The 14017-nt window shown below is 43.8% G+C and overlaps 1 protein-coding gene and 1 pseudogene across 1 annotated transcript; both read right to left on the minus strand.

The window, feature by feature from the left end:
• Window positions 1-851: 851 nt before the first annotated feature.
• LOC123084305 (uncharacterized) lies at window positions 852-5340 on the minus strand (annotated as a pseudogene).
• A 3151-nt stretch (window positions 5341-8491) lies between these two features.
• LOC123088206 (uncharacterized) lies at window positions 8492-12290 on the minus strand. The gene is made up of 3 exons (XM_044510398.1): window positions 11276-12290; window positions 11049-11151; window positions 8492-9173 (listed from the first exon to the last, which is right to left on the minus strand). Exons 1-3 carry the CDS (start codon window positions 12205-12207, stop codon window positions 9129-9131), a joined length of 1080 nt encoding a protein of 359 aa, XP_044366333.1. The 5' UTR covers window positions 12208-12290; the 3' UTR covers window positions 8492-9128.
• Between the last annotated feature and the right edge of the window lie 1727 nt (window positions 12291-14017).

Consider the following 14017-nt stretch of genomic DNA (forward strand, 5'->3'; position numbering starts at 1 on the left):
GATCATGTTCCATATGAAACTTGCTTAGAATTGTGTGCAGGTTCATATTGTCATGTTGCATCCTTGATTTGAGTGAACGTGGTTGATGTTTGCATGTTTTTTGCATTGTTGCCATGTTTACTTGTGTTGCTCATATTTTCTAGACCGTAGCTCCAAATTAAATGATCTAGATATGTAATTTGACTAGAAAAATATGTAGATCGTCATGGTGCATGTTAAAGTGCTGTTTAGCAACTTTGAACATTATGTTTTATTCAGAACAGTACCAATTTCGAAATTTTCATATGAGGACTTTCCGAAATTGTGTTGTATTGTTCCGGCCTCATTTAAACTTGCTTTGATGTGGGATTTTTTTATGCATCATCTCTTGCCATGAGTGACAACATTTAATCTTGACATGCATCATACTTGTGCATCATGCCATGTTTATGTGTTGTTGTTTGTTTACTGAGTTGTTTGCCATAAATGCTTTGTTGTTGGCTTTTGATTGTTCAACTACCTGAAGAACGGTGTTGGAAGAACATGGTGTGACTACATGTGTCGGCTCAATCCTCTCCGGCCTGCAGACTGACCATTCGACATGTAACCTTTTTCCCTTTGAACAAACAAACAACTGATTTGCTATCATTAGTTCCAAAATTTTAACCATTCAAATGGATGTGGAAAACCGACGAAGATTTGTAGTATTGGTGTTCAATACTAGGAGAGGATGGATTGGATTTGAACATCAGTTTTCCAGTAAAAGTAATATAAGCATTCTCCGTGAACTTATACAAACATCTTACAAATGCATTTTTGCATGAGATGAGCATGCCATCATATGTTCAGCACAAACAGGCTTTGGGTTACTACTTAAGTTGGACACTACAATTGAGTCAATCAGGCGGTTGATACATAATAAGCTAGTCCATTCTCTTGCCAGACATAAAAACACTGCACAACTAGCAGATCGAAATGAAATGTTCAACAGGAAAAAGGTGGATATGACGGACATCCACTATATTCTTCTTGCTCTTTAGTAGGTCAAAGAGGAACCATATTTTCTCAGCTGCAAATTGTTGTCAAATGCAAACCACATTTGCCCTTTCAAACGATCTTGCATTTATTCTCCTTAACATCACACCAGTCATGCTTGTGAGTCCTTATTATCAGCATATTTCTCTAGAGAGGTCCTGGTTATAGAGGGAAAGGGGGCTTACTATTTAGATAAGACAACTCAAAAGAAAGTATCAAGCTGAAACAAACTGAAGAACAGAAAGCATGTGTCCCCAAGCCTCTCTGTTTTATGAAAAGAAAGAAATACTAAGTAGCAACGAGGATTCCAACTCGCCACAATACAAAGTTTTTCATGTACAAATGTATGCAATACCAACATCTACATTTGGAGTGTCACTAATAGTCATTATGCTAAAGCGTATCCAGCTTGATTGAATGCTCATAAAGCCAACTCTTGCTTGCAAACTACAAACATGTTTCTGAAGTTATATTGTTGGGTTTTATATACATCAGCACGGCATCTGGATCGATGTGTGTTATCACAACAATTTAGTATTGACCTATCCATTTGCATGTTATGCAAGCCATCAGAGATAAAGCCAACTCTTGCTTGCAAACTACACAAACATGTTTCTGAAGTTATATTGCTGGGCATAAACATCAGCACGGCATCTGGATCCATGTGTGTTATCACAACAATTTAGTATTGACCTATCCATTTGCATGTTATGCAAGCCAACAGAGATAATATGTAGATTTATTAAGACAACCAAGACGTTATAAGCTGCCACTAGGTAGAAGCCTACCATTATTTAATCAGAGTGATAGACTGGTAGATGCATAAGAACCATAAGATAGAAGCCATCATTACATAAGCAGGCACTGGGAATGTGAAACCAAGTTTTCACATTATAGTCACAGGAGCACCAAGCGCTGAAGCACAAATTTTAGAGCCCAAAATTTAAAAAGCCATGAGTTGTTTTTTGTCTGCTAGTGCATGTCGTTATTACTATTTAATGTGTTTACACTGGTTAGTCCGATTTGAAAGAATCGGCTTCACGTACAATTATTTTGGTTTTCCAAATTTTTAAAAAGCCATATCTTTCAAACTGCGCGTCGAAATTCAGATTCGTTTTCACTGTTGAATTCTTTGCGACGAGATCTTTAAAACTAGATTCCCCATGGGTATGTTTTGATGATTTTTTTTATATGCCAACTTTGACGCTATATTGTGCAACTTTAGTACTGTATGGTTGCACACATAGTTACATCCACAGTAGTTGTAGTTGGAGCTACATCCACAGTAGTTGTAGTTGCACACATAGTAGTCCTAGTTGGCACATGCATGGCCACAGAGTTGCACAATCTGGTCCGATAGTCGCATATGAATTGTCATAGCTTGTAATGTAGTCTAGTTGCACACACATTGATGTTTAGTTGGCTTGTAACATAGTCTAGTTGCATACACATTGATGTTTAATTGACAGGAAGACTAGTTGCACACACATTATTGTTTAGTTGGCAGGGCACTAGTTGCACACGCATTGATATTTAGTTGGCAGGACTAGTTACACACACATATACTCAGTTGGCGCGGCAATATAGTCTAGTTACACAATGCAGTACTTTAGTTGCACCATATAGCACCAAAGTTGGCATCAAAAAAAATTCGTCGAAACGTACCCATGCGAGATCTAGTTTCGAAGATCTCGTCGCGATGAATCCAAAGGTGAAACGGATCTAAATTCCAATGCGTGATTTAAAAGATATGACTTTTTAAAGATTTAAGAGGTGAAAATAAATGTGTTTTACAGACTAGTTTGTACACATTTGTTGTACACATTTAATGCTAACAAAAACATCCATTAACTGACAAAAAAAACACACACACTAGGTAATTGCTATTTATAAATTATCAGGAAACCAAAACTTGCAATTTTAGGCCGGCCGCTCGCAAAGTGTAGCGAGCAGCCGGCCCCTCGCTAGACCGGTCCATTTTAGAGAAATTAGGGAATTACTAGGGTGTTGCGTTGCTTGGTACAGTTGCTTGTGCCACCAACCACCCAGGTTCCAACCCTACTCATCTCTTTCATCGGAAAATCAGATGCTCTAGTGCCTTTGGTTTTGTTTTTATTTTAGCGAACTATCTCTTTGCCATCTATTTGGACATCGTAGTTGAGTGCAGTCCACAATAGTTTTCATGTTTCCCATTAGGCTAGACATACGTTTCTGTTGAACTGTATGTCTCAGCATTTTTTGGGTGTCAAATTTAGCAACATCAGGAGCAATAGAATGACCCGAAGCCTCCAACGCAAATGCACTGTTATATAAACACGCATAAATTTATACTCCGAACTACTATGGTCAATTTACTACACGAATCATAGTTACTCCACCTAAAATGGCCCCAGACATGATCACTTGGATGACATTGCCAACCGACAAAACACAAATTTAACATGCTGCCTCATGCATCGTCAGCTATACTGTGAGCCTCTTTTTTTTAACGTTGCAATACTGTGAGTCTCACCAGCCAAAATCCAGAATTCATTAGACATTACGCACACTAGCACAGCCCAACAAAATTCAAAAATGGTGCAGAGTTACATTTTTTTTCTCATAAATAGTGGTGATTGCTGCTACTAATGTTCTAACACTTGGTACTCTATACAATCTGATGAATGGATCCCACCAGATAGTAACTAACTAAAGCAATCAATGGACAAGGAGAAGAATGTAAGCATGCTGAGGAGAAGGAACCAGAAGAAATAAACGGTTCAATACATAGATCGATAAAAATGGGGAAAATACATGTCAAATACAGCTTAACTTAAGGGAGAGTAGGCAATACATGTACAAGAAAAAAAGACTCGAGAGAAAGTAGGCAATACATGTCAAATCCACCTTAATTAACGTATGCATGCTGTGATGCTGATTACTATTTCTGTATAGTATTCACAAGATGAGAAACATATACCATTAGAATGTCATTTAAACACTGACAATCAATATGACTGAGTATTACAAAGGGTGCAAAGTAACTTGGCCACATCAGAGCATTAAATCAGGACCGCTTGCCAAAGTAGAGAATGATAATGTACACACTACCATATAACTAACACTTGCATCATATTGCAATTGCAATGCCTTATATGCAAGCAAAGTGAGTAATTGAGGATGGAGGGCAGGCTTACCACTTCAAAGAGTTGGCGGTGAAAAGGACGGTGGGAGGTCGGCATACAGGTCACCAATCAGGACATAATCATCAGTCTGACAGAACAACTCAACCTGGAAAGTCTGGAGATTCAGTGAGAAATAGACTACTTTTGGCCTATTGTCTTCCGGATACCCACATAGGAGTAAGTATCCACCTGCTACACCCATGATGCAATAGTCATAATTTTCTGGCAAAGAGATCAGGGACTTGGATTGCCACTGGTTTGCGCCATTCCCATCCGTAGACTGTACAGCATAAAAGAGATGATATGCATCACTTTGAATTTTATCACAGATAGTAAGCATCCCAAGCCTTCCTTCTCCTGCCTCCACAATGGCCACCTGCTGCCCATAGCGGCCAGGTGGAGACGGAAGGTTGAGGGCAGAGAACTCCATCCTGCGTGCGTCCAGCACGATCAATTTGTTGGCTTTATAAACCTGCCAACAGAAGCATCCATGGGCGTAGTAGCGGTGCGGCGCTGCGCATCGAAGCACTTCAAAAGTAATAGGATCGGCGAGCCATTGTCCGGCGCAGGAAGAGAAGACGAGGAGGACGAGCTTGGTCTTGCACCACACTAAGCACATTACTCTGAAGTCCCTGAACGATGGCTTCTCATCGTCGCCAGGAGGAGCAAGGAAGGGCTCGCATTTCAAGATGTCCGGCGGATGGACTTGACCGGCGAGATGGTCGGGGACGGCGGGAAGAAGCAGGTGGCGCCGGTGCAGCGGGTCGCAGACGGCGAACTCCGTAACCAGATCGCTTGGGTTGTAGTGGTAGTCGGGAAAACGGCTGGTCCCCTCGAGGGCGGGGGAGAAAAGGGCGCGGCCATCACGGACGTCGCGGAGGCACCAGCGGTCGCGGGACGGAGGGAGGAAGGAGCACGAGAAGTCTGCGCCGGCCAAGGTGGCCGCTGCGGCGGCGGAAGGGTGGGGCGGCTGGGCCGGGGTGAGATCCCAGCAGAGGATGCCGAGGAGAGGCGGCGGGTGTAGGACGCGGAATCGGCGGAGGAAGGCGTGGCCGGCGATGACACGGCGGAAGGAGACGCAGGCCGTGGAGGCGCGCGCGAGGTCGGCGGCCGTGGGGAGGCGGACGAAGATCTCCTCGAGGAGTTCACCTGGGAGCGCCATTAGGCCGGCGGAGCACGGGAATCTGCCACTACTTAAAACACAAACGGGGACCTAACCAGGCACGACACGGACCACCCTTAAACGGGCCGGCCCGTGTATAAGAGGGCCGGCACGTGTGCACCGGTGTCCGTGCTACTGGATCAATTTGGGTTGTTTTGGAGCTTTTTAAGTTGTTATTGGATTAATACAGTATATCAGAACCATTTAAGAAAAAATAATAAAACCTCAAAAAATTAAGAAAAAATAATAAATGGGTCAAGTCGTGCCGGCACGCGGGGCTCGAACATGCGCCTGAGCACGGCCCCATGCTAGGCAATGGCCTATTTAGCCGCATGCCGGACCATATGGCCAGCTATGTATAAAAGTGAATCGGAGAGCAATTGATGAGCGTTTTTTCGAGGGCCTTCCAACAATCATTTGAGGGTCTACTAAGAGCTGTCACATGTCACATGTCACGTGTCACTCATGCGCTGGGCGCTTCCTTCATATTTTTTTATATTGCCGCACGTGTTTTTTTGGCTTTTTAGATGGTTTTTTTACTTTTCGGTTTTCTACCTATGTTTCTTAGCTTTTCGACAAAAAAATCGGCAAAAAAAAAAATTGCGTGAAAAAAACGCCTTTTTCGTGAGAGGCACGATTTTTCTTTCGCAAGAGGCACGGTCGTGCCTCGGAAACAAAAAAAAAACACTTTTTTTTTCTTCCGTGAGAGGCATGTTTTTGCTTTCGCGGGTGAAAACCTATGATCTTAGATCGGACGACGAAGGCGCTCGTGCTTGTTTCCTTTGAATGCGTCGCTTTTGGAGGCCTTTTATGTTTTCCGGGTGCTGTCTTTGATGGTGGTTGTGTGATGGTGCTGAGAGGGGTTGATCACTTTGGCGATGTCATTTTTTTCTTTTTTCTTTTCTTTTCGGGTTGTGTGCATCCTAGATGTCTTTGTGTCTTCTTGTTGGTGCAGAGGCTGAGTATAATTGGTATCTCCGCGATATTAACAAATCCCTTTTTAAAAAAAATTGAAGGAAAGAAATAAAGGTAATGCTAATGGGCGAACATTAGCTGGGAAGGAACTCCCAGCGAACGCCCTCACATCCATTTGATTGATCGAGATCAAACGATGTTCCTTTTTTTCTAAACTAGTAAGCGGAATTTCCCTATTCATAATTAGCAAATTTCACACATCGAAGGCAATTAACGGGGTGAACTTTTCCATAGAGAACATATGGGTTATTTATTGTGCGTATAGTAAAAATGGAATCAAATATTCACAATATTTCTGTTATCTAATGCAAACTTTCATAGGACTTATGATACGATTAAGCATTGTACAAACGAAAAGGTACATATATAAATAGGAACATGCTAAATGAGCGCCAAGGTAAACTTTATCAGAGATATAATTATTTAAGGGTCATACACGGTCGCAAGGCACAAGCAATGTCATTTAAAACAATGAAAAAAAGTTAAATAATAATATGATTGTTCATCGTTCTTACATGATGAACCACAAACGTTTCCAAAAATAAACATGGGAAAAAGTATCATATTGTACTCCCTCCGATCTTGCTTGATACATTTGTTTGAGCGATAAGTAATATGACATGAACAAGTTCATACATGCATGAGAATAACGCCGGATTCATGAATCAACATCGATCTTAACAGGTAAACCGATGACAATTATAATCTTGTGGTGCCACAAAACAATTCACCAATCTATACTGATCACAATCGGTTCAATTTTACACATATATGCATTGGACATAGTGCTCGTAAATGCAATGCCTTCATCTTGGTAGAGTTTTGTCTGATACATACTGGACATATAGAAGCATTTGAGACATCAGGTGCATCACCTTGATATTGGCGCTGTTGTGGTAACAATAGCGTATTTCCTGACGAAAATATGAGATACCATACAAATCACTATCTAATCTTGAGCGTGCTTCACTTGGTATCTAGAAGCCAACGCTAGAGGAGCATGAACTTGATTGCAGCATAGCTAATGCTCAACCCCTGAATCTTCCTTTTTCAACTATTGTCATGCCCATAGACATGCCCTCCTGCACCCTGTAATTCAATCAACTGATGAGAGGTTATAATCTAAAAAAAAATTAAGGTCACATTTATATTCAAATATGTCATCCTCTTTAGCATACTATACTTTCCTTTATCTAAGAAAACAATGTCATAGACATATGTAGATTCAACGTCCTATCTCAGAGAAAATAATAAGTACAGAAGAAATTGTCAAGGTTTCTACATGCATCATTCCAATGCTTGATGCACCCTCTCTAGGAGCAGCAGTACATAAACTCTAAGTCCTTGCAAGCCAAGAACTGAATCCCCCACACAAGAATATCAGTTCTTCACAGCAAGAATTTTACCCCACAAACTACAATCAAAATCTGGATCCTTGCAAATAAAAATCAAAACTGAATGCCCTGCATAACATGTCACATATGCTCAAAATAGAGAACCGAATTGACAAGACAGTAAATTAATCTATCAGGGGGAAGAAGTGGGAGGATCAACTTATGGGGACAGAGATACCAGTGTCTTGGGGTCTCGATTGCAGGGAATCAAAGGCGAGTGAGGTGGCTGACTGGAGAACATTCCCTAAGAGATGTGGTAGTGGCTTGTCCAGATTGAGTGGATCTGGCCGGTGAGGCAGCTCGCAGCGACAGAGTGAAGGAGGCAGAGGACGCGGGGAAGGGCGGCGGTGGGTCCTGCTCCCTCGGCGGCGCACGACGTATTGCGGACGGCACGACAGGATGCCGAGGTCACGGCGGCTCCTGCTTCCTCGTGAGGCAGCGGCGCGGCATGCCGAGGGTGGCACGAGGCCGGGGGCGCAGCGGCTCCTGCACCCTGGGTGGCACGGCGGCGGCAGGGAGGGACCGCGGGGTTCCGGGGATAGTGATTTTCTTTTTGAAGTTTATCTGAGGGTGAGCGATTAGAGGAGATGGCTGCATGATTATCTGAGGGTGGGTGATTTCGTTTTTTTGTGCCTCAGCGTGATTACGGGGATGCGTTTGCGTACGCCGAATGTGAAATTTCCTCCGTCGTGGAGTACGGTAAAATTGCTAGGTCCACACCATTTTGCTATTAGATAAATGATGACTATCAGATTAAGATTTGTGAGCCTAATCGTGCGGTGCTGATTGGTTCGTGCGGTGTCGTGAGACTAATTGCGGGGTGCACATAAGAAAGTTCTTGTTTGGTTGTTCAATAGTAGTGTAGATGTAGATGCATTCTCTAGGAAGAAGTTGCCATGTGTTTCTAAAGAAATTGCCACCCCCTCGCAGCGTAAACTGTATGTCATGTGTTTCTAGGAAGATGAGCATCATGTGTTTATAGGAAAATTGCCACCCCCATGTGTTTCTAGGAAGATGAGCATCAGCAGAAGTTAAACACAGGTGAGTTTGGGTATGCCATACATACATACTGATACTAGAATCATACACCACCAAAAGCAATCTATTTCCAGGGTTGCTGAAGCCGCAAAGCTTACTTACCACTACTCAGTTCAAACAAAGCGGCTACTAAAGCTGGACCGTAGGGGGAGCAAATCAGGCCGTGGATACATAATAAGCTAGTCTAGTCTCTTGCCAGGCATAAAAGCATTGTAACAAAAAGCAGAAACGACATGAGAATTTTAACAAGAAAAAGGGGTGGATGCGCCGGTCATCAACTGCTTGGTGCCTTGTTCTTCTTAGCTGCAAGTTATTGTCGAGTGCAAACCACTTCCACTCTTTCAGAAGTTCTTACATTTATTCTCCTTGACATGCCATTAGTCACGCTTGCGAGTCCTTGCCATCAGCGTATTCTCTGGAGAGGTCCTGGTTATAGAGGGAAAGGGTTCTTAAATAAGACAACTCAAAAGGAAATGTTGAACTGTAACAAACTGAGGAAGAAAGCATGTGCCTGCAAGCCTCTCTTTTCTTATATAAAAATAAAGAAAATGTATTGCACAGAAATACTAGATGGGAATTAGCATTTTAACTCACCGTAATGCAATTATTTTCATGAATGTATGAAATGCAAACATCTACTTCTGGAGAGTCACTAAAAGTCATTATGCTGAAAAAGATGGCCGCCCAATCTGATTGAAATGCTCAAAGTCAACTCTTATTTGCCAAACTACACAAACATGTTTCTGAAGTTATCTAGATTAGACATGAATATTTGCAGTTCAAGACCAGAGATACTACTGGGCATAAACATTACCACGGCATTTGATATGTTTGATTTATCAGTACAACCCAGGTGTCATACGCTGCCACTAGGATAGAGGGAACTGTCATTACATAAACTGGCACTGAGAATGTGACACTAATATCACACCCTATTGTCACAGGAGCACCAAGCGCTCTGCAAATTTTAGTGAAATTACGGAATCACTAGGGCGTCGCATTGCTGGGCACAGTTAGTTGTGCCACCAACCACCTAGGTTCCAACCCAACTTCTCTCTTTAAGGAAAAATCAGAGGCTCTAGTGCCTTTGGTCTTGTTTTTATTTTAGCGAAACTAGCACCTTGCCGTCTATGTGGACATAGCAGTCGACTGAACTCCACAACAGTTTTCATGGTTCCCATTAGGCTGATGTGGACATACGAGTCTGATCTAGTGTATGTCTCAGTTGTCCATGCCTAAGTCGATGTAAGAGAGTGGTTTGGCTACTGTGTTTGCCACATGGAAAGACAGCATCAATTACAACATGTCAGTTGCAAATTCAAGCATAATTACAGAGTGGGTCATTATAAAAAGGGTGATGGCAAAACAGGATTTTTCGGGTGGTCTCATTTAGCAAAATCAGGAACAATAGTATGACCCGAAGTTTCTAATCGCAAACGCATTGTGAGATAAAAACACAAAAGATAAAACATTCAACCACTATGGTCAACTTACTGCACAAATTGGAGCTATTCCACCAAACATGCCACAAGACTTGATAACTTGGTGATGATGCCAGCTGGCAAAACCCAAATTTAGCATGCTATCTAATGCACCCTAAGCTGACTGTGAGTCTCACCAGCCAAAAGCAAGAATTCATTTGACATGATGCACACTACACAGCCCAACAAAATTAAAAATAGTGCAAAGAACCATTGTTTTGATAAATAATGGTGCTTGCTGCTACTAATATTATTAACACTAGTGCTTTATGCAATCTAATGAATAGATCCCACCACAAAGTAGCTAACTAAAGCAATCAATGGACAAGAAGAATGTGAGCATGCTGAGGGGAGAAGGAACTAGCTAAAGCAAACGGTTCAATACGTAGCTAAAAAAAGGGGAAAATATGTAGTTTCAAATGTACAAGAAAAAAGACTCGCGGGAAAGTAGCAAATACATGTCAAATCCAGCTTGACTTGTCCATACTGCAATGCTGATTACTATTTCGGTATGACACTTAAAATGAGGACAGTCATATTCACAAGATGAGAAACAGATACTTTTTGCTTACCCTAAAATTCACAGATTTCGAATTGCCCAGATGCACTAACCATTAGAATAGTACCTAAACACCAACTAGCAATATGAATGAATATTATAAAGGATGGGAAGTAACTTGGCCACATCAGCGCTAGTTCAGGACTGTTTCCAAAGTAGAGAATGATAATGTACACAATACCATATAACTAACACTTGCATCAGATTGCAATTGCAATGCCATATGCAAGCAAAGTAATTAAAAACTGAGGGCAAGCTTACCAGTTCAAAGAGTTGGTGGGGACAAGGACGGTGGGAGATCGGCATACAGGTCACCAAAGATGACTTTATCACCAGTCTGACAAAACCACTCAAGCTGGAAAGTCTGGAGATTCAGTGAAAAATAGCTTATTGGCCTATTGTCTTGTGGATACCCAGTTAGGAGTAAGTATCCACCAGCTACACCCATGATGCCATAGCGATAATTTTCCGGCAAAGAAATTACTGACTTGGACTGCCACTGGTTTGTGGCATTCGCATCCTTAGACTGTACGGCATACAGGAGATGATCTGCACCAGGATCTGCACCAGGTTCAGGATGCTTAGAGATAGTAAGCATCCCAAGCCTTCCTCCTCCTGCCTCTACAATGGCCATCTTTCGCACATCAGGGCCAGGTGGAGTCGGGAGGTCAATAGTGGAGAACTCTATCCTGCGCGCATCGAGCACGAGCAACTTGTCAGACCGAAAAACCTCCCAACAGAAGCATCCATGGGCATAGAAGCGGTGCATCGCCGCCCCGCATCGAAACACGTCAACTGTAACAGGATTAGCGAGCCATTGTCCGGCGCAGGTAGAGAAGACGAAGAGGACGAGCTTGGTTGTGCACCGCACCAAGTACATGACTCTGAATGACGACCAGTCAGCCCCAACGTCGTCAGGGCCAGGAGGAGCGAGGAAGGGCTCGCACTCCACGATGTCCGGCCTATGGACTTGACCGACCAGAAGGTCCGGGAGGGCCGGCAGCAGGAGGTAGCGACGGTGCAGGGGGTCGCATACGGCGAACTCCGTGGCCAGGTGGCTGGGGTTGTAGTCGCCGCCGATCCCCTCGAGGGCGGGGGAGAAAAGGGCGCGGCCGTCGCGGCCGTCGCGGTGGCGCCAGGCGCGGCCGTCGCGGGATGGGGGAAGAAAGGAGCACGACAAGTCGGCGTCGGCAAAGGCGGCTGCCGCTGCGGCGGAAGGGTGGGGCGGCTGGGCGGGGATGAGGCCGCCGCAGAGGATGCCCAGGAGGGGCGGCGCGTGGAGGGTGCGGAACCGGCGGAGGAAGGGGTGACCGGTGATGACGCGGCGGAAGGAGACGCACGCCGCTGAGGCTCGCGTGAGGTCGGCGGCCGCGGCGAGGCGGAGGAAGATCTCCTCCAGGAGTTCATCTGGGAGCGCCATTAGGGCCGGTGGATGAGATTTGGGGGAGCTACAGCCTACAGCAGGGTGTGTGAGACTTTGCGGAATCAGATTGACGGCTGAAACCTGAGCATGTGTCGGACCGGGCTTTGATAAGTTGAACCTTCAAAATACAGACCGAAGCATGAATTATCCTTTTTTTTCAAGCCTTGAAATTCTAAAAATGAGAAGCCCGAGCTCGGACCGAACTACCTTTTGGGCTACAAAATGAGGCCCGTCCCAGATTACACATTAGGCATGTGTGCTACAAATTTAACTCATAGTGAGGGAGCGATGGGTGTGGTCAAGACTATTACGCTCAGTGTGGGGGTGAAGGGGTGGGAGAGTGTAGGATTGAAAGTATGTCTAGAGGGGGGTGTGTGATTAGACTACTTGACCAAATAAAAATCTAGCATTTTCCCAATTTTAGTTCTTGACAGATTTTAACAACTTAGCACATGTCAAGCAATCTTAACACAATTCAAGCAAACATGCAATGAGTATATAAGTAGCAGAAAGTAAAGCATGTAAGTTGCAAGAAAGTAAAGGGAAGAGTTTGGAGAGTGCAAACGTAATTGGAGACACGGATATTTTTGTTGTGGTTCTGATAGGTGGTGCTATCGTACATCCACGTTGATGGAGACTTCAACCCACGACGGGTAACGGCTGCGCGAGTCCACGGAGGGCTCCACCCACGAAGGGTCCACGAAGAAGCAACCTTGTCTATCCCACCATGGCCGTCGCTCATGAAGGACTTGCCTCATTAGGGTAGATCTTCACGAAGTAGGTGATCTCCTTGCCCTTACAAACTCCTTGGTTCAACTCCACAATCTTGACGGAGGCTCCCAAGTGACACCTAACCAATCTAGGAGACACCACTCTCCGAAAGGTAATAGATGGTGTGTTGATAATGAACTCATTGCTCTTGTGCTTCAAATGATAGTCTCCCCAACACTCAACTCTCTCTCACAGGATATGGATTTGGTTGAAAGAAGATTTGAGTGGAAAGCAACTTCGGAAAGGCTAGAGATCAAGATTTATGTGGTAGGAATGGAATATCTTGACCTCAACACAAGTGTACGTGGTTCTCTCTCAGAAAATGTATGTTGGAAGTGTATGCATGTTCTGATGGCTCTCTCCATGAATGAAGAGTGGGTGGAGGGGTATATATAGCCTCCACACAAAATCTAATCATTACACATAATTTACCAAACTCGGTGGGCTCGAATCGTAAAACTCGGTCAGACCGATTTAGTTCATAATGTGACCGTTAGGTATTTCAGTGGGATCGACATGTCAACTCGGTGGGACCGATATCATTAGGGTTAGGGCATATCGTAATCTCGGTGAGACCGATTACACAAACTCGGTGAGACCGATTTTGGTAATAAGCTAACCAGAGAGTTGGTCAGGCAAACTCGGTGGGACCAATTTGCTCATCTCGATTGGACCGAAATGTTACGAAAGGGAAACAGAGAGTTTGCATTGCAATCTCAGTGGGACCGGTCGCTCATCTCGGTTTGACCAAACTTTACGAATGGAAACAGAGAGATTACAATCCCATCTCGGTGAGACTCGAGATCCCTATCGGTGAGACCGAAAAGACTAGGGTTTCTGGCAGTGGCTATGTCAATTGAACTCGGTGGTGCCGTATAAAAAGTTTCAGTGGGGCCGAGTTTGACTTTTGATTTGGGACATATGTGAATGTGAGAAAGTAGTTGAGGGCTTTGGAGCATATCACTAAGCACTTCAAGCAAGCAAGCCATTAAGCAACACCTCACCCCCTCTTAATAGTATTGGTTTTCCTATGGAC

This window comes from Triticum aestivum, chromosome 4A, assembly GCF_018294505.1.
Source record: "Triticum aestivum cultivar Chinese Spring chromosome 4A, IWGSC CS RefSeq v2.1, whole genome shotgun sequence".
Lineage (NCBI taxonomy): Eukaryota > Viridiplantae > Streptophyta > Magnoliopsida > Poales > Poaceae > Triticum > Triticum aestivum.